The sequence below is a fragment of the Hakea prostrata genome, chromosome 4 (genome assembly GCF_041222555.1).
Source record: "Hakea prostrata isolate BN-2017 chromosome 4, UWA_Hpros_2, whole genome shotgun sequence".
Lineage (NCBI taxonomy): Eukaryota > Viridiplantae > Streptophyta > Magnoliopsida > Proteales > Proteaceae > Hakea > Hakea prostrata.
In genome coordinates this window covers 14,046,708-14,070,947 of record NC_142603.1, presented here as the reverse complement: position 1 = coordinate 14,070,947, position 24,240 = coordinate 14,046,708, and the positions used below count along the sequence as shown (strand labels likewise).

Genomic DNA, 24,240 nt, shown 5'->3' with positions numbered 1-24,240 from the left:
GGAGGAATCTATTTTTTGTTTCCCTCCCTGTTTAACTTTCACTACAGAGATTAGAAGGAAAAAGGGGAAGAAGAGAACCAATCAAAGAGGCCACCGAAAAGCAAAGAAAACCCTTATCATGAAAGCAAGGAAAAAAACCACCCGATTTGACGGGCCAACTCACACGATGCCTTCTTCTCATTTGTATCTATTCTTCCTTTCCAATCCAACACACACTGTTAAAAAAAAAACCACAGCAACACTTAACATTCCACCACCAATCCAATCTATCTCTGATCTGCTTTCTTTTTCTTTTAATCACCTTTCCTTAAGTCAACCTCACCTCATCATTTGGTCTTTGTTCTTATAAACACCAACTCATTTCCCACCAACACAGCTCTCTAAAACACTCAACTCATCTTTTACTACTCTTCTCTGCTTTCTTTCATTCTTCTTGCTCTATATAATCACTCACTCTTCTGGGATATCATCTCCCTACTCATGGGAAGCATGAACATGAAGGTGCAGCACCAGTTCACACGTGGGTTCTGGGATCATGAACCCTCTCTCACACTTGGCTGCAAACGCCTCAGACCTCTAGCTCCCAAGCTTACTGCTACAAGTACTACCATGGCTGACACCATACCTTCCCTTGATATCAAGAGCTTCATCAAACCTGATTGTGGTCCTAGGAAAGCTGGATCCAATGAAGAGAAGAAAGACACTTCTCAGGTAGAATTCAGAACTACTGAAAATTCTTTACTTGTTGTACTCTTTTATATCAGGCCTGAAAATGAAAATGAAAATGAAAATGAATTGATGATATATGAAGGTGGAAGCACAATCAGGAGGAACGAGGTGGAACCCAACACAGGAACAGATTGGGATCTTGGAGATGCTGTATAGGGGAGGAATGAGGACTCCAAACGCGCAACAGATAGAGCAAATCACAGCTCAGTTAGGGAAGTTTGGGAAGATAGAAGGGAAGAATGTGTTCTATTGGTTTCAAAACCATAAAGCAAGAGAAAGGCAGAGGCAGAAGAGGAACAGTCTTGGTTCCAGTCATTCTCCAAGAACCCCTCCTCCTGTGGTACTCACCACTATAAGCCTGGATGCCAATGTAAGTAGTCCCCACAAAGCCAGCTACTGCTCTTGACTTATTTCTACTCTTCTCTTTGTATTATTATAATTTTGGCTCTTAATGGTTATGGTGTTGTTGCAGAGGGAGATAGAAAGAGAGGAAGAGAGTCAGTACAAGAGGAAGCAGCGAAGCTGGGGGGTAGAGTGGAGAGGGGAAGAGGAGGATAGCAGGTGGAGCAGTGGAGGAGAGGAGGGAGATGATAAGACTCTTGAACTCTTTCCTTTACACCCAGAAGGCAGATGAAGGAATTCTCCAAGTTCCCAAAACTTTGGTTTCTTTCATGTGAAAATGTCAATTTCCTGTGCTCTCTTTCTCTTTTCTTTGCTTTGGGAAGGAAGAAAAGTGAAGCTGAGCTCTGTTGTATAACACTACTGTCTCTATCTCTCTCTCTCTCTCCCCCACCCTCACTCCCACTCCCACCCTTATTAATGATTCCTCTCCAGCCAAGGCATGCACTTGCAGTTAACAAAAACCACTCTTTGTTCTTCATCACTTGCCTTCTCCGGTGGTGGTGGTGGTGGTGGTGGTGGTGGTGGTGGTGGGTGGGCTGAGTGGGATCCTTTTGACTATTGAGAAGTGACCGTTTATACTTTGAATTCCCACCTTTTGTTGTGTTTTTAAAAGCAAAGTGAAACCTCATCGGACACTGAAGTCCACGCATTTTGGTTCTTTCTGGACAATCTCTCAATTAAAAAGGAACACGTACGATACGCTCTCTAGCTGCTCCTCTTAATTATTGGGGAGAATTTTTGTTTGGGAGCGTTGCGCTACCGGGCAATAAACTTATACATCTAAAGTGGGGATTTTGCTTGGGTGCAACGCAATTGGCTGCTAGATTGCACATTTCGGTCGAGATTGGTGGAAATTTTTTTTTACCTGTTGAGATTTCTACATCAAAAATGGGGATTTTGCTTGGATTCAGTGCATTTAAGCAGTCGGATCGCACATTTCCGTCCAAATCAGTCGATACTTGTTTATCAACGATCGAGATCTCTATCCGATGTCCCATGATGTCCCAATAAATGCGCTAAACCCAAGCAAAATTATAAAAATAGCTGGTTTTCGTGGCTCAGGAAATTTATACATCCTAGAAACATTTGCCATGGGCGCAGGAGTCAAACCTCCTAGCAGCCTCTTTCTTGTTTTTATTGTTTTTTCTAGATATCATTAATTTAGTCACAAAGACTAAGGAGCTCATGGGCCTAGAAGGAAAAAGGGGCTTGGAGAGAAAACAAGGACAAATTGAGACTTTCAATCTTACTATTTCAACAAAGGGGGCTACCACTGCCATGCAAGAAGTGCATCTACATTAGTTTTCCATTTCGTGCTTTGGCAAACGAAAGAAATGCAAAGACCGGAAATATTAACAATACAATATTTACCATCTACTAGTACTCCATGGTGGATTTTTTTATTTTTTTTTTATTTTTACAAAAATGTTTTTTATATATAAGGAAATTGGGGATGGGGACACTACATATGCCACCAGCAAAGGGTTGAACCTACGATTTCTCCACTAAAACTTTGGTTATGGTGGAAATTAGTAACTTTGAGAGGAGAGGTGGAACATGCTAGTTGTCAATGAAATTGAATCATTTAGTCCTTATTTGGGTTCATAAACATATTCTTTGAAGTTTCATTTCATTGGCTGCCAATAGTGTATGTAAAAATCTACTGCTTCAAAAAAAAAAAAATGTAATTGATATTCGTTTCATTTGAAGTTTAGATGGGACAGACCAAATGCGATGAGTCTTGGTGAAAAGATCTGTCATTGATATTTGAAGGCGACACGCAACAAAACAATCGCTTCTTGACAAAAATGATGACGAACAAAATGAGAATTAATTTCAATATGCTTTATATTTTCTAATGAAAATTTTATTTTTATTGAACCAGTATCATTTTTAACCTTGATTAGTGACAAATTTTAAATCCAACAACTAGAACAAGAGAAAGAAGATCGAATTGATTCAGTAGATTAATAACCGTTGAATTTAGCATTTTTCCACGCCTCATTGGGAGGATACCCTTACACCCTCCCCCTATCATTCATTCGTTCTCCTTTTCACATGAAATGACTTTCTTGGCTCTTTTGTTGATATCCACTCTCCCATAATCATTAGTATGCTCCTTTGTGTTGCTTTTTGAGATAATTGCTACCATAAATATTTTTTTATAAGACTCTTTGTCTGTATTGATTCTTTCATATACATTTCCATTGACCCAATGCTGGTATAAGATTTCCCAAAAAAAAAAAAAACCTTTCAATAGTATTATTATGTTCAACTTTAGAACTTTGAACTCCTTACAAGCCATCATATTCTTTCAAGATTAATATACTGGATAGAATGAATATACTACTAATTTTGAGAATCAACCTTAGGAGTTCTGACTTTATCTAAGTCTAAAAATTAAAAACTATAAAATGATATCTGTTAATGGATACTCATAAAGGTAGAATATTTCATGATGGTTCCAGTATCAGATTTCAAGGTACATTTTTTATGGGTGGGTGGGGAAGGGGCGTTTTTGAGAGCATAGGTACACTTGAAAGAGTACTTAAAACGTATTGCCCCAATCATCAAAATGGAATCTATAGGTGTTCCATTACAAACTCTTTAGAGCATTTATTAGATACTTCCAAGATTGAAGAGATGACCATTATAATATTACCACTATGGTCATGTGGGCACCTAGCTATGTATGTTTTTCCCCATGAGATAAAAGCAAATGATGTAGCTCCCCTAAAAAGATTACTCGCCGAAAGATTAAGTACTTGATCTTGGGTTAATCTATGCACATATGATTACTCCCTTTGATATTTGATCGAACCATATGTGAATTGGTTGCATGAGTGTCTAACATTATGAGCCCACCCATTTGCCATAGCCCACCAGCCCAACAATTTAAGTTTGGAACCTCCCTTACTCATTGAAACATATGGGAGCCCAACCCAAATGGACCCAAATCATTGTCTAACCCAAAGCTTGCATGCCCAATATCAACTAAACGTCAGTCTAAACCCAAAAGAGCTTAATTTAACCCATGAACCGAATACTTTAATCCCTCCACCTGAGTCAGCCTTTCTTCAACTTCAGAACGATAAAGAGCAGCCATGGAATACTCAGAGTTCCCTCTTAAACCAGCCAAAACCCACTCCTAACTAAAATTTGAGGATGATTAATGGATGTAAGAGAGCAAAATCTTGATGTTATCAAGTCCTACAGATGGCGAGCTCTACTAAAGCTTCAAATCTTAATCACAATTTCCCACATTACAGAGAACACCGAACGAGGAAGAAAATCAATATCAAACCCAGATCGTGAATCTCAAAACTAGATGATTTTCTCTTTCTATATATCACTAAACACCTGCACGTTTATGCTTCAATTTGATATTGATATGGTATGGGTTATGTGTAGATTTATTAATTTTAAGTGGAAATAGATGGTTACTAATGAACAAGATGGAGCAAGAACTGAAATACTGATAATGAATAAACCAAAGTTTGCATCTGCTGCTTCTTTTTCTTTATGTATCTTTTTGTTTTCTTAGCCCTCAACCTCTGTCTCTGAATCTTTGATTTTCAGTATTATCGTCATTTATTGACTCATTGTTAATTGAAATCCAAAAATTGAAGTTTCAAAATGGCAATCACCCAAAGGCTTTCAACATGATTCGTTGCAACAAAAGAACTCACGTTGTTGGCTTGAAAATCCGAACTGCGTCAAACTCAGGAATAACTCAAGAAGCTATATTTAATTAGCTTCTGCTAAATCTACCCAAAAAAAAAACTCAAACAAAGAGGTTATTCGGATTAGAATGGGTCACCGGAGAGAAAGAAGTAGGTTAGAACTTCACCTGATGAAGAAGATGGATTAGGTTACTATAGATGGAAGAGAGGATGATAGTTGAGTTAGGGTTTGGTTGAATTTGAATCTTGGGTATTTTAAATTTGTGATTTTTCTTTGAATGAAGGGTGTGCAATTGTAAATTTATAAAAATTTCGAACCTTAAACAAAATGGCAGTTAATTGAAATTGTTAGATGAATACCTCAACACATGTCAAAAACATGGCGTGTGCAAACAATATTCGCAAAGCCGCCAACAAAAATCCGGTATTTTGGAATTCATTTATAGGATTGTGTGCAAAAGGGAGGAAAACATCTTCATCGAAAAAACAAGGATAAAAGAGTGCGGCAATGGAAGGCATGGACATGTCCAAATTGTGAGAGTGTGGAAGAAAGCATTTGAATTTGGATCTTCTCCACCCAGCCTCCCCATACAACCATGCACCCACGCTGACGCACACTAGCCCCTGTCCTGAAAAGAGTCATGGAGAAGCTAATCCAGGTCCAAGAAAAGAGTCATGGGCCGAGATGGATTTTGTCTTGCTCAAAAAACTGAACTCTCAGCCCAAGCCCATAATCAAATTGAATCTTCGAATAGGCTGGTCTTGGACCAGGTGAAATGGGAAGGCTTAGAATGGTTGGGTTGGGCCAGGGCCCAATCCTCTATTTGTAGCCTCTACAATAGACAGAGGGATTAATGGATAACGTGGGTGGGCCAGTCTAAACCATTTGATGCCCCATTGGGTAAATTCTTCGTTGCGGAGGAGCCTGACGCAAATATTGGTCTTTAGGTGTACAGCCAGTGAATCTTATCTCCCTTTCCTTAAAATAAAATTTATTTTCTGTAATTACTTTTTAGGTAAGAAAAGCAAATAAACGACTCGCTGTTACGGGGCTATCGTTAATCAGTTATATCAGGTAGGGACCATGAGACAATCGAACGGTCGGTGTTTACATTGGGAAGATAAACTAGGGTTTGGAGTCAGCGACACTTGCAATGTGAATACTTAAGCACTGCGTCTCAAAGACCAGCGGTGCGGTGCAGTTTTGGGCTGCCCCTCCGAAACTATCTATCTTTCTCTCTCCTCTCCGCGTCATCATCGTCTTCGTCGGTCTTGCTGTTCGGATCTCCGACCATCTACCCCCCTCTATATCTTCCCTCTCCTCCACCCTTATTCATTTCGGGAAAAAATTCCAAAAAATCAAAAAAGAAAAATCAGCAAAAAAATCCAACCGAAAACCCTTTACTAGTTTGCTACTGTGAAGAGAGATTATAGTTTGAATTTATCTCTGCAGTTCTCTGCGGCTTTTCGTCGAGCTACTGGTGTGCTTTCTTTTTGGTTTTCTTTAATTGCAGCGTGGAAGCAAAGCAGGGAGTTGTGTTTCGCACTTCTCTCTTTTTTTTTCCTCCTACGGTTTAATCAATAACAAGAGGAGAGGGAAGAAAAAAGGAAAAAAAAAAGCAAAAAATTTAGAAAAAGAGAAGAAGTGCAGGAAAGCGAAGTCGAGGTTTAGAATCGACAAGGGTTTTTTTTATATTTTTTTCTTCTTGGTTAGAAATGGCGCAGGTTCAGGTCCAGCCTCAGGCACCTCTTTCTGGCCCAAATGCAGCGGGCAACACTGGGGCAAACCCTTATGTCTCGACTTCTTTGTATGTGGGAGACCTGGAGTTCACCGTGACGGACTCACAGCTTTACGATCTGTTCAGCCAGCTTGGTCAGGTCGTTTCTGTTCGCGTTTGCAGGGATTTGAGCACCCGAAGGTCCCTTGGTTACGCTTATGTTAACTACGGCAGCACCCAAGATGGTTAGTCTTCGTTCAATTTGCTTAGAATTCACGATCACTTCTTTAATGGGTCTAAACGTCATTCGATTATTAAATGAGTTCTACTGTTATGTTTCTGCCGGAGTCGCTCTGCATATGCAGCTTTTATGCTGTAACTAAGGAATTTGATTTTGTTTTGTCTAGGGATAGCCACTTGTATTGGGGCTTACAGCTTTTGTTACTATTGGTAAATTGAATCAGAAATGTTAACAACTCATTGGTTTATGTAAAGGTTACACTAAGCCTACATTTTATGAGATGACGGTTTTGCCTTTTATTGTCCCCTGGCTCGGCATTTAGCATGGAGCGTATGTCCTTTGGTTTTATTTCTTCTTTTTCATGATTGTCGATAATAAAGTTTACCCAGCTATCCAATTGAGCTTTATCCTGCTTGAATGTCGTTGGTTATACGAGTACTGTTCAGTCATTCTGTGGTATCAAATGTATTTAAGTTATTCTTAGAACGGTGACGAATTGTTAAACCAAGAGTATCCTCCGATTGTACATGCAGTCAATTTTCTTTCTGCCCGCTTGCTGATAGTGCTAAGTTAATGCCCCGGTGTATTTACTCATGATATCCTTGTATTTTTGATAGTTCTTTGTGATGAACTATACTGTCCGAATTTATGAAAGGGTCTTCAATTTGAGAAGCAGACATTCATATGATATCTATTGTGTGGCATGCCTCTTAAAGATTAAGAATCGTATCCAATGTTATTTAAGCAGGAATTGGTTTTATAAAGTTTTTTGGTCTTAGTAAATACACAGCAAGGAAAAATCATGACTTAGTTAACATCACATTGGTTTGGAATGTTCAATTTGTGTCTCGAACGTTTAACTTTTTATAATGGATGTTGGGTTGGTGCTTAAAGTGGCAGTCTGTGGTTTTACTTGATTCTCTTGTACTTTCTCGTTTTTTTTCCTTTTCTGGGTCACAGGGGACAACAAAAGGGAGCTTTAAAACGTAAAGCTTAGTGTACCCTTATGAAGCACAATGTGAATGGGCAAGATGTTGTCTGTCCTTCCCCAGAGAAGCTGTTTGCTTATAATGTAGATGAGTGGAACTGTTGTTTCTTAAAAAAATCATTACGTTCCAATATTTATTAGAAAATGTAGGTCATATTTGAAAGCAGACAGTCCTGCTAACTCTTTTTTTCAATCCTCTGGAATATGGGAATTCACATTTTATTTGGTAAATATGGTTAGGCCATATTATATTTTTTATACGTGAATTATTAACTAAAAAATTCAGAAAGAATTCCGTGTGTATCGGAGTTTGTTTGCTATGAGACTATTAGTCATAAATCTATGTTATATAACTGATATATTAGACTGTCTAGGAATTGCACAGGTGGGTCTTGAGATGCCTTCAATTACCTACCACCTTGGGAACCGTTTGGCAGCCCCTCATGCAGAGATTTAAATGTGCACCGTCTCATGCAAATGTAACTGGTGTAACCTTGGAAGAACTAAGGTCAATGAAACTAATAACCAGAAGTGAATCAATTTACAGTCTAGGAGATTTGGAGTGACATTTTTTTGACTAACAAAGGTCAGATCATTCAAAAAGAATTCCGTGTGTATCGGAATTTGTATGCTATGAGACTATTAGTCATAAATCAATTACCTTCCAGAGATTTAAATGTGCACCGTCTCATGCAAATGTAACTGGTGTAACCTTGGAAGAACTAAGGTCAATGAAACTAATAACCAGAAGTGAATCAATTTACAGTCTAGGAGATTTGGAGTGACATTTTTTCGACTTGATTTTTCCCTGCCTAGATATGAATGTCGTCATCACAATGTAATGCCTTAACTTTTTACTTATTTCTTAGATGTGATTCCACTTTGTACTTTGTAGCAGGAGTATATGTATCAGTTTGCTGAAATTTAAGAATTGTTGACAATGTAGTTCTTTATTTTGTTACTGTAATCTTTTGATTTCTTACTTCCGGTTAATACTTGTGACAGCTGCTAGGGCATTGGATGTGCTTAATTTTACTCCTCTTAATGGGAAGCCTATTCGCATAATGTATTCTCACCGCGACCCTAGCATCCGTAAAAGTGGGACTGCTAATATATTCATTAAGGTACTTTTTTTTCTTCTTTCTGGTCTTGGTTGTAGATAATACACCTGTTCATGCACATATTGAGGTACATGCAACTGCACTAATTTGTCAATGGTTGTGTTTGGCAGAATCTGGACAAGGCAATTGATAACAAGGCACTTCAGGAGACATTTTCTGTGTTTGGGAACATTTTGTCTTGCAAGATTGCAACAGATCCTTCTGGCCAGTCCAAAGGCTATGGATTTGTTCAGTTTGATAGTGAGGAATCTGCCCAAAATGCAATAGACAAACTTAATGGCATGCTGATGAATGATAAACAAGTGTATGTTGGGCCATTTCTCCGTAGGCAGGAGAGAGAGTCCACAATGAACAAGACAAAGTTTAATAATGTTTATGTCAAGAATCTTTCCGAGTCAACAACTGAAGAAGATCTGAAGCAAATTTTTGGTGAATATGGACCAATAACTAGTGTAGTAGTGATGAGGGATGCAGATGGAAAGTCCAAATGTTTTGGATTTGTCAACTTTGAGAATACAGATGATGCTGCTCAAGCTGTTGAGGGCCTTAATGGAAAGAAATTTGATGAAAAGGAATGGTATGTTGGAAAAGCACAGAAAAAATCTGAAAGAGAACAAGAACTAAAAGGACGATTTGATCAGACTATAAAGGAGACAGTAGACAAATATCAAGGGGTGAACTTATATGTGAAGAACCTAGATGATAACATTGGTGATGATAAGTTGAAGGAATTGTTCTCTGAATTTGGTACAATTACGTCATGCAAGGTTTGTCCAATCTGTGAATGCTAATTGCTTCGTTAAGGGTAACTACTGAGTTTTCTTCTCCGTTTGGTCTTGATAGGTTATGCGAGACCCCAATGGGATCAGTAGAGGTTCAGGATTTGTGGCTTTCTCTACTCCTGAAGAAGCATCACGAGCTGTAAGTTGCTTTCTTTGTAGTAGCTTTAATGATCATAATGTTGCTTTCTTTGTAGTGGCTTTAATGATCATAATGAAGGACCTGACTACATTTATCTATCTTCTTTTCCTTTGTTTAGCTTGCTGAGATGAATGGAAAAATGGTTGTAAGCAAACCTCTTTATGTTGCACTTGCACAAAGGAAGGAAGATAGAAAAGCACGGTTGCAGGTAAATGTGAGGAATAATTGCATCTATTTTTTAATTGCTTCAAAGATTGAACTTTCTTTTGTATTTCCTCTTCTATTAAGTGGTTTTTTTTTGGGGGTCTTTCTGCTTATTTATGGAAGAATACAAATTGTTGTCTCCATTAATGTAGCTGCTATTGTTTTCCCTTCAATTCTTGATGGAAGTAAAAAACTTCATCATAATATGATTTATGAAATGAGTATATAGAGGTTCATGTTGGTAAGATATAAATTATGAGCTGATGTACCAGGATCTGATCCTGAACATGTAGTTTGAATGTTCAAATATGGTTTTTTGCTCAAAATTAAGGTTAGAGTCAGGGTTTGCATTTTTTTCTCTCCTTTCTTTTGGGTGTTCTCAGCAGCTCTAGAGCAAGTCATCACTGAACGTTTGATGGTTAAAACTTGCTGAAAATAAGTTAATCGCAAATTAAGGTTAAGAGTATTAAGTTTCCTATAAAGGGAATCAATTTGGATTTAGAATTGCAAGGCTTGGGCTAGGGTTTGGTTTCAATGTTAGAGGGGATTTTATGGAGGTTTGTACCTGTTGTGTGGGAGACTGATGGTGGAATTGGGCTGGGTGAGCTTCATGGGATTTTAGTTGTTAATATTGTGGAATTGGTTCCATGGTTTAGGGAGAGAATTTTGGGCTGAGGTTAGGATTGGGTTTTCCTGGGGTTGGATAAATGAAGTTGGGTGAGTATCTGATGGTTGGTTTGGGCTGCTGGCAATTTGGGTCTTGGAAATGTTTACCAGAGATGGTTGGGAAACTTGGGTTGAGAAGGTTGGAATGTATGATAGATACGTCATGGTTTTGGGAATGATTCCCAGAGATGTTTGGGATGATTAGAGTTTGGGTGTTTTGAGGTTTGTGAGATGATTGGTTTGGTTTGTAATGGATTAGGATATGATTGGGTGTTGTTTACTTGGGGATGGTCGTACAGGTTTGCCTGGGAAGCAGTTCTTTGAAATAAGAGTGAATTTTGAAGGGATCTTCAAGAACATGTAAGAAAGTTTTGTTGTCAGGTCTCCTGGGTTTCACTCTGTCAATGAATTGATTGGACCAAACACCAGTACCATAAATCTTAATCGTAGACAAGACTTCAATATTAGGAGGTAACACATTGTGGCTGGTTGCAAGAGCAGAAAATTTTAGAGACATGGGCCCCCTTTCTATTTCCCTCTACACCCCTGATCCCCCAAAGAAAAATAAAGGAATCAACATCAATAGATTCCTTCAACTGCCAAGGGAATATTCTAAGTCATTCTCAGTTAGAACATTTTCTCAAAAAATATTCTCAGTTAAAACATGCAATAAATAAGTGGGAATTAGAACTACTAAAATTCTGTACTTGACTTAAGTAACTGTATTTTAGGCTCATAAAAATGTTGTACTACTGAGAAACCTCATTGGATCAAAGGTCCAAAATGTATTGAACTCAACCGTAGACTTATTCCTAAGCAGAGTAGCCTAATTTAGGAATCTGAATCACATTGTTTTGGTTTACCTTTTTGCCCAATTTGATTTACCCAAATTATTCCGTAGATGTGTTCGTTTTTTTTGCAAGTAACTAATCATGATATGATAACCCTTTTTTCTTATGCCATCCTGCTTTCCTTGGTCTGACTTTGTGCTTTACCTAAGATATTTGATTTATGTTAATATAGGCACAATTTTCTCAAATGCGGCCTGTTGCAATGCCACCTTCTGTTACTCCTCGTGTGCCAATGTACCCTCCTGGTGGTCCTGGTATTGGCCAACAAATATTTTATGGTCAGGGTCCTCCCACCCTCATTCCTCCTCAGGTAATTCCATGTGAAGCATTCTTACCTTGTTAGCATTCTTATATTTCTGCCCCCCCTCCTCCATTGGCGTTGGCAGTTTATTTAGATACACTAACCTTTGCTGTTGATGACCTTGTTGATGACCTTGTTAATATCTGTGGGCTTGGTGAAAATCCTGGCTGACCTGGAAGTAGATTGAATAAGTGGAATACAAATAATATTTGTTCCGACTTCTTTTTCATTAAGTAATGATCATATTGAACTAGATTATGCATAATACGTGGTGCTGACTTGCTATCAGCACATAGGCACATAGGCAGCTCAACATATAAATACATTAACATCAAAGAGGACCTGGAGCCAGCGGAGTTCACATATATACCCAAAATTCTGCTTTTGTTCTGGACCAAGTGACTGATGCATGCTTCTTGCTCTGCTAAGTAACTAAGTTGCCTCAAACAAATGTGCAATACCATATATCCCGTCTTTTGGACATCTTTCCCAATCTGCAAATCGGTGATGGCCTGTATACGCAATTTATCACTGGCAGAGGAGGATTTATTTACTTGTCAAACCTGTCCTGTATCCATTATAGTCTCCGACTCTCTTCTATTGCTTGTTTGAGTTCCGTGGGGGAAACTATGGCTGCACACTACATTAAGTTCTGTTGCAGGAACTGGGTCTGAGAAGCTAAATCAATTTCTGATGTTTCCAACTTGACTTTGGTCAACTTAATTTCACAAATGCAGGATTTGGTTTAGCTAGCTTAGCTTGCTGCTTGACTCTCAGGCAACAAATATTACCTGTGCATTGGTATTTTTATTTATTTTTCTTACTCAATTTCACAAGTACAGGATATTGTTTTGCTAGCTTAGCTTCCTGCTTGACTTTCAGGCAACAAATATTACCTGTGCATTGTTTTTTTTTTTTTTTTTTGGGGGGGGGGGGGGGGAAGATTTATAGGTTTTCCAGTATAATTTTGTGTTCATTCCATTATTTTGTTTCATTATGAATGAAGAGGCCAAGCGGATCATTGATATATTGCTCGTCGTCTTTTCTGTGGTTTCCCTCTTTGAAGTAAAACATCTTTTGCCTTGGTATTGTGTTTATATCATCATATTGGATGACTCCAGTTGCTTGGTTTGTGTTCCTAAAGGCATATAGCTCTCTAGTTTTTGCTTTGCCAGTTCTATGGCTCTATAAGAATTAGCAGCTTTTGACCCCTCTGGTGACAAGGTATGTTCATAATACCTTTCATGACTTTGTTTGGAATAACGAATTCCTGCCTCCTTGAACCCCCCATTGGGATGATTGATTCAATTTATTTCTGTATGGACATATGGGCACAAGCTTGGGAGACTGCTAGCAATCCAGAACATCAAAATGGTAGTCAACTCAAATGTTGGATTTATGTTAAGGTCCTTAGTAGCTTGTAAGAATTGTGTTTGAACTCAAGTGACTTGGGGGCTTTTTGGTATCAATTCTCATCCTCAAGGTTTTTGATATCCATTTTAAATCCTGATTTTGTTTAAAAGAATAGAAACATACATTCTTTTTATAATAATCCTGTTGTTCCTCCTTTTTTTCACTCCCCACCCCCGATTATTGGTTCTCAATTTTCATTATCATTTTTTATATCATAATTTCATTATTACACACCAAACTTATTTTTCATTCTGTAATTTATTCTAGACAAAAGTTAGCAAACCATTTTTTTATTGTTGACCAAGAACAAATGTTTATACTCATTTCTTTTAAATAGGAAAAATAGAGAATGAGAATTGATACCAAAAAGGAGATGACTGAAGGGGAAAAATGACCCTTCTTTTAAAGGATTTATGGAACTGTTAAGAGTATGTCATACAGGATTGCTGTTCCCAACCTGACCTGATTCTTCACTTCTCTTCTGCTCTACTGATTAGCGTGTCAGTTTCTGAAAATTTTCTGTGGTTCTCTATTTTAGTTTTTGCTTTAAGTTTTAGTCACAGCCCTGGTTAGAAAATCTACTTTCCACAGAAACAGGAAGGCTTACTGCTACTGTACTTTTATAGCAGTTTGTGTTTCTTGGTCTGAAATCTTTTATTTTTTATTTGTTATTTTTTTATTTGCTTGTGTATATCATGGATTTTTGACTAGAGAATACAAAATTAGTTTCTTTGGTGTTAGTTTTTCGTTGATAATATTGTGTTAATGGATGAGACAAAAAGGGGATTAGCACCAAGTTGGAGTTGCGAAGATCTATACTGGAATCAGAAGGTCTTAACTCTTAAGCTACAATAAACAAAGATTTGTGGTTACCTGTGCTCTGACTGTTAAGGTGGTCAATTGATGATGAAGCGGTACCTTAATGTGATTTACGTAAAATAACTGGGTTTTGTTGTAAGTTAAGAAGGTGACATAGAGGATGCTATCTTCCTAAGAAATAAGATAGGATGGATGAATTCGAGAGGTGCAATAGATGTATTTGTTTTTGAACATGTTCCTTTGAAAGAGAAGGAAAATTTATAGGACTGCCATATAGCTGGGTATGATGCATGGTGGATATAGTTGGGGCAGTTAAGAAGCAGAAAGTAGATAAACTGAGTATGGCAGAGACAAGGATGTTGAGATTGATGTGTGGTAGGAGTGTAGGACTAGGAAGGATAAAGGATTGACAAGCTACAAGGGAGGTTTTGAGGTGGCATTGTTATATTCAGAGGAGGTATTTGGATGCACTAGCATCGGAGTAACAATTCAGATTGAAGGGTCTAAATGGGCTGTGCACAGGGCCTAAAATGACCTAGGTTAAGTGAGGAAACAAATGCATAGTTTGGGTTGTGTCAAGTATGGCCTCAAATTGAGCTGATTTGAGTGCAATGATCCATCTAGCACACCCCATTTTGGTGAGGTATTCCTAGGCCTGATTTTCTTCCCTTTTCCCGTTGCTGTACTCTTTTCTTTTTTTTTCCTAGTACGTTTGGTTGTTTGTGTCTTCTCAAGGTTTGGTATAGCCAGTTCCATTTGGTTTCAATGAGGCTGAGTTTTTGTTGTGTAGGGCTATGACTGGAAAACCAAGTAAAGGGTTTAACTTCTATCCAAGACAAGCAGATAATTAGCTTCCTGTGGGAAGCAAATCTTGCACTTGAGAGCTCCAATTGTATGAGGATTACAGGAATTAGTTCCCAATTCCAAATCCTGCTCAACAACTCCCCGTCGATTGGATGATCAGCAGCAGCAGAAGACAGAGTGACTCCTCTGAAATCTTCAGGGCTAGTACTCCAGAAATCAACATTGGTCAAGGACTTTAATAGCTTAATTGATGCTCACTTGTGTTAGGATACATTGGGGGTATGATTGGCCTATGGGGGAATGACCTATATTCTCTAGCCAGGATATTGTGCTCAACAGGTGAACCACCGGGGAGATGCTTTCCAGTGTGTGTGTTTTGGGGGGGGGGGGTTGAATAGCAGAATAAGATTCATGTAGTAGATGAAGATATAACCTGAAGAAATGTGATAGGGAAGTAACGAGAAAACAAGTATTAATGGGGGGGATTGGGTAGAAGATGATGATAGGGAGGAAAGGAGATTATGCAGTAACTTGAAAGAGAAGAAGAATGAAAGGAACACATGAGTGGCAGGAAGAGAAGATGGGTGAAAAAGAATGGAAATCAACCTGCGTGGTAGTACAAGATTCGTGCCTACATATAACTTCCAACTTCGTATTCATCTGTCCATTGGTTACAGGCATACCTATATTTAAAGTTGTGTAAAACTCAAAACTGTTACAAATGTACCTGTATTTAAAGTTGTGAAAACAAGACTGATAATTGGAATGTTGTACTGAAACCAACTTTGAAGCAGATCCAACACCTACTCGGACTTAATTTTGACGAAAAAAGCATAGTGGTTGGGTTTTCTAGGCCTTGGGTCTTTGGTCCTTCAGGTCTAATGTGTATTGGGCCCCTTTACTGTGCCTAGAGTAGTAGTTTAAATTAGTTTTGAGTCAGCTTAGAGTTAGGAAGGTTGGTTTTATGTTCCTAAAGGGAACCTAATTTGTAATTGGCTGTTCAAGCAGAACGACCTCTCCTCCTAGTGGGAAGAATAGAACCAAATTTGGTTTTTGACATTCTCACTTTCCTTGTGAGTGTGAATGGTGCTCGTAAACTCTAGGTTTGGTCTGTGGTGTTCTTCTGGTTGTGCCCTTGGCTTTCACTTCCATTAAAGTGCTCTGTCCACATCATAGTTGTCAAGGCATCACTTAAGCAACGCTCAAGGGTCTGGACAGTCTCAGCCATGGCAAAGCGACCGTCGCTTTTTTTGAAATCAATAAAGAGGTTGCTTTGTTGCCCAAGGCATCCAAGCGGGCACCTTGGTCGCCAAGGCGATGCTTTGTTGGTTTCTTCTTCTTCTTTTTTTTTTTTAATATCTTTATATAAAAGGTACCAAATCAATGTATGGAATTGAATTGCATTTGATTCTAATTTAAAGGTTTTTATTGGTTACCTTTTGTTGTTAAACTTTGAAGTTTGATTTGTGACTTTGATGTGGTTATGTTTGAAATTAATGACCATGTTCATTTTTCAGTGTTATATGGTGATTATATGAATGAACTATTCATTAAGTTTGCAAAATGTTTCATACTTGAATGCGAGGAATTTTATGTAACTTTTGATATTTGGATCAAATATAAAAAAATTAACACTAGAATGCCTTGACCTCGTAGACATTAACAGCAGAATGCTTTGACTGCTTAGTTGTCGCTTTATTGTCACCTTGGTGCCTTGGAAGCCTTTCATCACCTTGGTCGCTTTGTTGCTTTGACAACCTTGGTCCACATGAAGCTGAAGATTGTCTTGAAGCTGTTGCCATAAAAGGGAACTTGAACCTGGAAATGCACTCTTGTATCTAGACCCGTATCACAATCCTAACCTGCTTCTTCCCATTTGAATCCCCTAACTACCTGCACATCAAATCTTCATGTCTGCAGATCCAGTCATCACTAATTTTGACACTGGACTTTGCTATAAATCCTCCACTCAATTGCTCTTATGGCCCCATCAAACCAGCCAGACTAATTTCCATCAGACCCTACTAACCATAACAACCCCTAAAACTGCAGCTTCTGTTTCCCTAATTTCCAGCCATTAGAATACATTTGTCCTTCCCTGGAAACCATAATGCCTACATTGCCTTCATTGACTTAAATTCCTGCTCTTAACTCCTTCATGCCACTTTGATGAAGGCAATGTTCCTTTCATTTATTTATGTAGGAATTATTTTTGGGACTCAATTAACCCCATCTAATTCACAATGCTGACTGAAACATAAAATAAATAAATGAAGGAAAATTACACTAATATCCTTAATTAAGCATATGCCTAGCTGCATCAGAACCAGCAGAGGTACGGTGTTTGAAATTATCACGAAGGGATGCTCCTAGGGTCTACAGTTATCTGATAGGAATGGGCTTTAGGGGAAAAGTGAGCAGGTCTAGGGGAGATCGGCTACTAGTTTTGAGGTCTAAAAGCATATATGTGAGATCGGTTGGTTCTGATTCAGCTAGGCATATGTAATTTCAAACACCGTACCTCTGCTGGTTCTGATGCAGCTAGGCATATGCTTAATTAAGGACATTAGTGTAATTTTTCTTTCATTTATTTATTTTATATTTCAGTCAACGTTGTCCCCAAAAGAGTTGAACTCTTTCTGTTTCAGTTTAAAGTTTGTTTAAACACTGCTGCCAGGAGCTATGTGTGCCTTGTTCTTTTCTTTATCTCTGTTAAGCCCCTGTTCCTGGTCAGCAGAATTGATAGGAAATTGAAAGAAACGCAGCAAAAAAGAAAGAAAGTCAAGTCTGGATTACCTAGAGTCCAGGGCTCCCCAGCAGTAACCTGCTACCTCACAACATTAGTCTTCTTCCTTGATCCCTTTCTGTTCCTCTCCCAGCCCCTACTCAGCCCTCCCCAACCACCCATAACCGAATTGCATAACTGCCTGTGTTGGCCCTCCATGTGTCCCTTCATTCCCTTTATTCTGCTGTGTTTATAACACTTATTTTTATTCAGTGGTTTGCTGGTATTCTACCCAGTAGGCCTCCCGCGATTAGAGACTCGTGTTACAAGAGAGCCATCATCACCACCCCCTTTGTGTCTCACCTTGTCCTTGAGGTGAAAGTCAGGAAACTGCTGGTTCATTTCAAAGAAGTCTTCCCTGGTATTTTCAGTGTGGCTGGTGCTGCCATTTGATCAGAACATGTAACTTCCCCTGGTCGGAGTAACGGTAAGCAAGCAACTCTTCTAGTGTGAGAGTCAACTCCCAATCTTCAGCCAAGCAAGCTGGTAAGGGTTGTGGCTGTATATCCTGCCCAATGGCTTTTTTAAGTTGGGAAGCATGAAACACTGGGTGATTTTGTGAAGTCGGTGGTAGAGCGACTGGGCCTATGCATTGTTCAATGGTAAGGACCATATAATCGGGGACTAAGCTTGTCATTAGGCCTGTGAGCTGACTTTTTGAAGCAACAAGGTTGTAACTTGAGGAAGACTGCATCACCCACATTGAAAGAGCCATCCCGCCAATGCTGATTGGCAAACTGGCCCACTGGTTCTTGTGCTAGTTCAAGTTTGGCCTTTAATTCTTCCACTTAGTGGAAGTATGGTGGTTTGTTATGTGCCTAATGGGGCTCAATTTGGTGTATGGGCTCTAGATTGGGCCAGCCTAGTATAGGATAGGTTAAAGGGCTTGACTCAGCTCGTTCCATTAGCTTCGAAGCTTTTGGCGCACTGGTCAAGAACCTTCAATGGTTCGAATTTGGGAAACGGCTACCTAGGAGAAGGGCTACCTGGATGCCAAAGTGTGAGCTGCCTAAAGTGAGAGCCATCGAGGATGACAATTGTGGAAGCGTGGTGGTCTGTTATGTGCCTAATGGGGCCCAATTTGGTGTTTGGGCACTAGATTGGGTCAGCCTAGTATGAGATAGGTTAAAGAGCTTGACTTAGCTCGTTCCATCTGCTTCAGAGCTTTTGGCGCACTGGTCAAGTACCTAACAGTCTCAATATATCTATTTTCATTTGTTTCATTCTTCTGTTTATCTCTTCTTTTGTCGGGTTACTTCTGTCTACTAAGCAGTGATGACAAAACTGAAAAAAGGTTGCTGTATATTAATCGTTGCTGATAAGTCTGAGTTTTGAATCAAAGGAAGCACACATCCAGGCAACTCAAGCCCCCTAAGGCTTTGGTTCAAATTGTTCTTTGAATTGTGGGAATCAGACCAGAACCAGGTGTGATTTCCTTCTGGAGCCGTACTTGATTTGCAGGGATTTTTCTTTGATCCTCATCTGTCTACTAAGCAGTGATGACAAAACCGAAAAAAGGTTGCTGTATATTAATCGTTGCTGATAAGTCTGAGTTTTGAATCAAAGGAAGCACACATCCAGGCAATTCAAGCCCCCTAGGGCTTTGGCTCAAATTGTTCTTTGAATTGTGGGAATCAGACCAGAACCAGGTGTGATTTCCTTCTGGAGCCGTACTTGATTTGCAGGGATTTTTCTTTGATCCTCATCTGTAGTTCTGCTCGTCTAGAATCAGTAGAGCTGGGTTAGACACTCTACTCCTGAAGTTTCAGATCCATCTGGCAGTTGGAGGAGGCCTTTCCAATGAGGCTTTGTGGTTCAGCAGTTTAAATTTTGGTTCAAATTGCTTTTTTCATTGCAAGGACACTATTTTTATTCATCCCCACTTTTAAGTATTTCAGTTCCCAAATTACCTTCCTTCCCCTCAAATTGAGTGGGCCACTGGTTACACAGGTCTATGCTTGTGGTAGGCTTGCTGGGCAGTTAACTAGAATAAAGGGAATAAGAGAGTAGAAGGGGACAGGTGGAGAGCAAAGAGAGGGGCTGTTATGCAATTCAGTAATGGGAAATCGGGGAGGCTGATTTGGGTCTGAGAATGGGATCATGTAGGCGTCAAGGAAGAACATAGTTTTTGCAAGGTAGCAGGGCTGGTACAGGGGAGAGCGGGACTCTTATGTAATCCAGATCTTTTGCCTATTTTTCTGCTATTGTGAATCCTATCGTCGTGTTGCATTTTTGATCTTATCAAATTGGCTTCAAAGCACTTTCAATCCCAGGGAAATGGTGAGTACGAGGATGGACGGTAGTGTGGAGGATTTAGATAGGGCTGTTTGGGAATTGCACACGAGGGCCTAAAACTTGCAGGGACAAGTCGTGGCACCAGATCCCAAATTTGGTTCACTCTTAAAATAAGTCGAGTTGGGAAGGCCATGATCCAAATCTTGAGGAAAATTAAGGGCATACTTTAAGAAAGGGACACCGGTGAGGTCAATGGTAGGGGAGACTGGGTTTCATGAGGCCACCGTTGGGGAATCCTCATGAGGTGAGAGGGAACCGATATATGTAAATGCCGAAGGGAACAGAGGGAAACTTGCCTATTGTGATACTTATCAAGTTGTAATAATTTACAACTTTGCCACCTGTTTACAATTTCATGTTAATCACAATCTTGCCATCCCTGTTTCAATTTGTGACACTAGTCATCCAAACTTCTGAATATTTTCTGTTTTGCCACTGTGGTATATGAATTGAGATCTCGAGCACTTGGGTAGGCCTTTAAGGGGTAAAGCCGAGACACATCCACATCAGGTTCTGTTTATGAGATCATGGAAGAATGGGTCCTGTGGCAAGCCCTGTATTACCAAGGCTACATTGAACCTGGATCTTTGGTGGAGTTATGAAAGAAACTCCGTTCTTAATCTCTTACACTGAGACAATAAACTTAAAGGAGATAAAAAGCTTTTTGTTGAACCTAAACAAATAACTAAAGCACCACCAACCTTTAATAGACTGGATACTCTAGTTTGGCCAGTGTCATCTGTTCTTGGGTTCTAAGGCATGGCATTGTGGTCCAGCCATCCGAGTGCCACTGCCTCAAGGGAAATTTGGGAGAAGTCGTTTTAGCAAAAAAAAAAAAATTTCTTCAGAATAGTGTGGTCTTGTCTATGAGCCATGTGAAGTGCAGTCAGATTCTGACACCCTACTGTGGTGCTAGTTATGGTTTTCCAATGTGAGTACATGTTACGTGCTGGGTGGTGTTTAGAAGCCTTGCAGCAGCCGGACAGGGTCTAGGTAATATGTTGTTGTTGCCCTTAACAGATCAACCTTTTGGGGTAATATGTTCTTGCGATTGAGAACATTCAGCACAACTTGTAACTTGTTGGGTATATGCTTCTAATGGTGAAGAAGCTTTCCACAGCATGGACTGTTTAGCTTGTCCTATTGCAATCATCCCCATTCAGAATGAGCGTGGAATCCCTACTCAATGCAGAAGCAGTTCTGTTTCAGTGAATTAGGCGGCAGTTCGTTCATTGCTCTGCTGGTTTTTGACTGTTTTGTGAAGCAGCCTAGAATGACATTCTCCTCATATCTGGCATGAGTTAAGTTAGTAGAAAAATAATCTATGGTACAATTGAATTCTTATGCAGTGGTAGGATTGTATCTGTTTGCCTTAGCTGAAATTGAACTTTTTCATAAGCTCTCTTCTTATGTACTCATTCCAGGTTATATAATCGAACTCAGTTGATTTTGTTGTGCTACTAGTTTGTAGTTGCTTGATCCTTGGGTTTTTAATTTCTTTTTATTCTTTATTCCTTATTTTTTATTATTTTTTAATGCTTTTGCAAAACTATCTATTACCATGTAAATTGTTTTCTTTGTCTCTTGGATCTGCAAGTGTCTTGTAATTTATGGAGCAAGAATACAAGATATGTGGACTGAATTCTTGACAGTTGGTCATTTACTTTTCAATGTTTTCTGTTTACTTGCTTTTCTTCAGCCTGGATTTGGATATCAACAGCAACTTGTTCCTGGGATGAGGCCTGGTGGTGCTCCCATGGCGAATTTCTTTGTTCCAATGGTTCAAGGTCAGCAGGGCCAAAGGCCAGGGGGCAGACGTGCAGGGGCAGGACCAGTTCAGCAAAACCAACAGCCAGTGCCTCTAATGCAACAGCAGGTAGGTGCTGCATTTTGTTTATCCTTCTTGAAGTTCACAAATGCATTATTATTTCTTGTATTGGTGGCAGATGCTTCCAAGGGGAGGACGAATGTATCGATACCCACCAGGACGTAACGTGCCTGACATGCCTATGCCTGGGGTTCCTGGTGGCATGATTTCTATGCCATATGATATGGGTGGCGTGCCATTGAGAGATGCGGCACTATCACAGCCTATTCCTATTAGTGCATTGGCTAGTGCCCTGGCAAATGCTTCTCCTGAACAACAGAGGACGGTATGATTTTGCATTTATTTTTTGTGCAGTCGGACTTGCAATTAGTGGGCCTATATTCTTATTGTCTACGTTTGTACAGATGCTGGGTGAGAGTTTGTACCCACTAGTTGATCAGCTTGAGCATGAAATGGCAGCCAAAGTGACAGGAATGCTGCTGGAGATGGACCAGACAGAGGTTTTGCACTTGCTTGAGTCTCCAGAAGCTCTTAAAGCGAAGGTTGCTGAGGCCATGGAGGTTCTCCGGAACGTTCAGCAGCAGGCAAGCAGTCCAACTGACCAACTGGCCTCATTGTCATTGAATGACAGCCTTGTCCCGTGAGTGCGTTTGTTTCCAGTGTTTGGCGAATTGATTATAGTTACTGGATCTTAATAAGGAATTTAACTATTTAAGGGTGTCTATGATGACAGAGTTTAGTCACTTTGATTTGGAGATAACTGGGTTTTTTTTTTAAACAAAGACTTAGAAGTGTGTTACTTATGTTATTGCTTGCTTCGTTTTCTTGTTTCATTTTTGAGAGATTTTTCTTTCTACTCTTTCTTATGCCAGGAACTAGTTCAGTTTTAATTCTTGATCTAACATGTTCTTGCCACATGTTTAGAGGGCTGCAAGCTCTATCCATTATTCACCCCTAACATGAAGACAGGGATGTGATCTTACTGCCTGTCCTCGTAGCTTTTTTCTATTCAATTCTTCTCTGTTCAAATTCTTTAGGCTATTTGAACCATCCATTCTTGCTCTTTGAACTGTCTTGTGAGCTAGCAATCGTCAGATTCGTGTTATCTTCACCTTTTCTGAATGATGTGATTATGAATCATCATCCATGTTAAACGGGACGATGAAAGGGCTATAGTTTAGGAAAAAAAGAACACGATCTATGTTGATTTGGGTGAATAATGACTGTGTCTTATTGTATGTGGTATACAATTGATTACAGTGCACAGGAAAACCGATTCCGTTGCATCAATGGATTTACTTAACTGAACCATTTACTCACATTAGGGTAAAATTTTGTATCTTATCTAACATGCATCAACAATCACCTCAAAACATTCTCCTCCTCAGTAAGACTAGTATCTTATCTGTTTTTAGTTCAGGGTATTTCCTCCGAAGAGGAAGTAAGAGATCGCCATTGTAAACTTGAAGATGAGATTCTAAGGTTTATGTGATTGGCAAATTCACTGTTCTGAAAGTGGGAACATATGGTCAAGGGATATAAAAGTTGGAATCCGGATCTTCTCCCCGTCGGGGGATAGTGCTCCTCATGGCTTCCTGACCACAAAAACAGTGGGTCCATTGGTGAATTTTTTTTTTTTTTCCAAAAAGTGTTTTTCACTGTGGGCCCTACTGATATTTGTGGTCAGGAAGAAGTAGGGGAGCACTTTTAAGTTGGTCATGAAATGAAGTTGGAATTGATTTAAGAATCTTCCTCGTTTCTCCCAAACCAACCATCCCCACCCCCTCCCCTCCCCCTCCCCTCCTTGGGCCAAATTTTGATGATCAGATGCTCTCCCCTTGGCTTAGGGTTTCTCCTTTTTGATTGGATGCATATCTTCCTTATTATTTATTTTCTGTTTGTTTTGTTTCATTGAAGAGGGGTTTTCCTATTTGTTGCCATTTTCCTTTATCCTGTCTGTCTTCTCATCCCAAATTTTCTTTTTAAATTTGGACAATAATTTTAGTTGGTTTAGAATAATTATCTTTAAGACCAAGATTCCCCTGAATTATTTTTTTTCTTTGGTGGAGGGTTTATTTTGAGCTAATAATTGTGAGTTTGGATTGCCTCCTTGACGGGGAGTACTCTGTGCTCCCCCGACGACTGTTGATTACTAATTACAGGAGGCCCACAGGGTTAAGAGTGTTGAAATTTATTTTTTAATGTTTAATTATTTTTTACTTGTGGGTCCCACATAATTTGTGGTTGTAACGCTGTTGGGGGAGCACAGAATGTTTCCCATCAAGGGTGATAATCCACGCTCAATAATTATCACTGTCCCATCAAAGATGGAGGCCTTTAGCTTTGTTGGTTACTGTGTAAGTCTCCTAGAATTCCTTGATCTTGAGCAATTTTCGATTAACAAAAGAACCCAAGATTCATAAAGCCTTTTTTGGTGTTTTAACTTCTTCCGGGTTCCTAGTTGCTGTCCA

General features: G+C 39.4%; 2 protein-coding genes across 2 annotated transcripts; both read left to right on the top strand.

Moving 5' to 3' along the window:
• Positions 1 to 388: 388 nt before the first annotated feature.
• On the top strand, positions 389 to 1,449 carry LOC149018078 (WUSCHEL-related homeobox 4-like). The gene is made up of 3 exons (XM_089152408.1): positions 389 to 711; positions 812 to 1,099; positions 1,202 to 1,449. The coding sequence occupies exons 1-3, from the start codon at positions 481 to 483 to the stop codon at positions 1,361 to 1,363; spliced, it is 681 nt and encodes a 226-aa protein (XP_089008534.1). The 5' UTR covers positions 389 to 480; the 3' UTR covers positions 1,364 to 1,449.
• A 4,530-nt stretch (positions 1,450 to 5,979) lies between these two features.
• On the top strand, positions 5,980 to 22,684 carry LOC149018077 (polyadenylate-binding protein 2-like). The gene is made up of 9 exons (XM_089152407.1): positions 5,980 to 6,777; positions 8,767 to 8,885; positions 8,993 to 9,649; positions 9,726 to 9,803; positions 9,922 to 10,011; positions 11,697 to 11,834; positions 21,641 to 21,817; positions 21,888 to 22,094; positions 22,174 to 22,684. Exons 1-9 carry the CDS (start codon positions 6,531 to 6,533, stop codon positions 22,411 to 22,413), a joined length of 1,953 nt encoding a protein of 650 aa, XP_089008533.1. The 5' UTR covers positions 5,980 to 6,530; the 3' UTR covers positions 22,414 to 22,684.
• Positions 22,685 to 24,240: the final 1,556 nt, after the last annotated feature.

Bases quoted from the DNA above. Each gene is read 5' to 3' on its own strand.
- LOC149018078 (XM_089152408.1), top strand. From the start codon at position 481: ATGGGAAGCATGAACATGAAGGTGCAGCACCAGTTCACACGTGGGTTC. The intron at 712-811 runs GTAGAATTCAGA...TGATATATGAAG, and splicing joins AGAAGAAAGACACTTCTCAG to GTGGAAGCACAATCAGGAGG. The intron at 1,100-1,201 runs GTAAGTAGTCCC...GTGTTGTTGCAG, and splicing joins CTATAAGCCTGGATGCCAAT to AGGGAGATAGAAAGAGAGGA.
- LOC149018077 (XM_089152407.1), top strand. From the start codon at position 6,531: ATGGCGCAGGTTCAGGTCCAGCCTCAGGCACCTCTTTCTGGCCCAAAT. The intron at 6,778-8,766 runs GTTAGTCTTCGT...TACTTGTGACAG, and splicing joins CTACGGCAGCACCCAAGATG to CTGCTAGGGCATTGGATGTG. The intron at 21,818-21,887 runs GTAGGTGCTGCA...TATTGGTGGCAG, and splicing joins TGCCTCTAATGCAACAGCAG to ATGCTTCCAAGGGGAGGACG.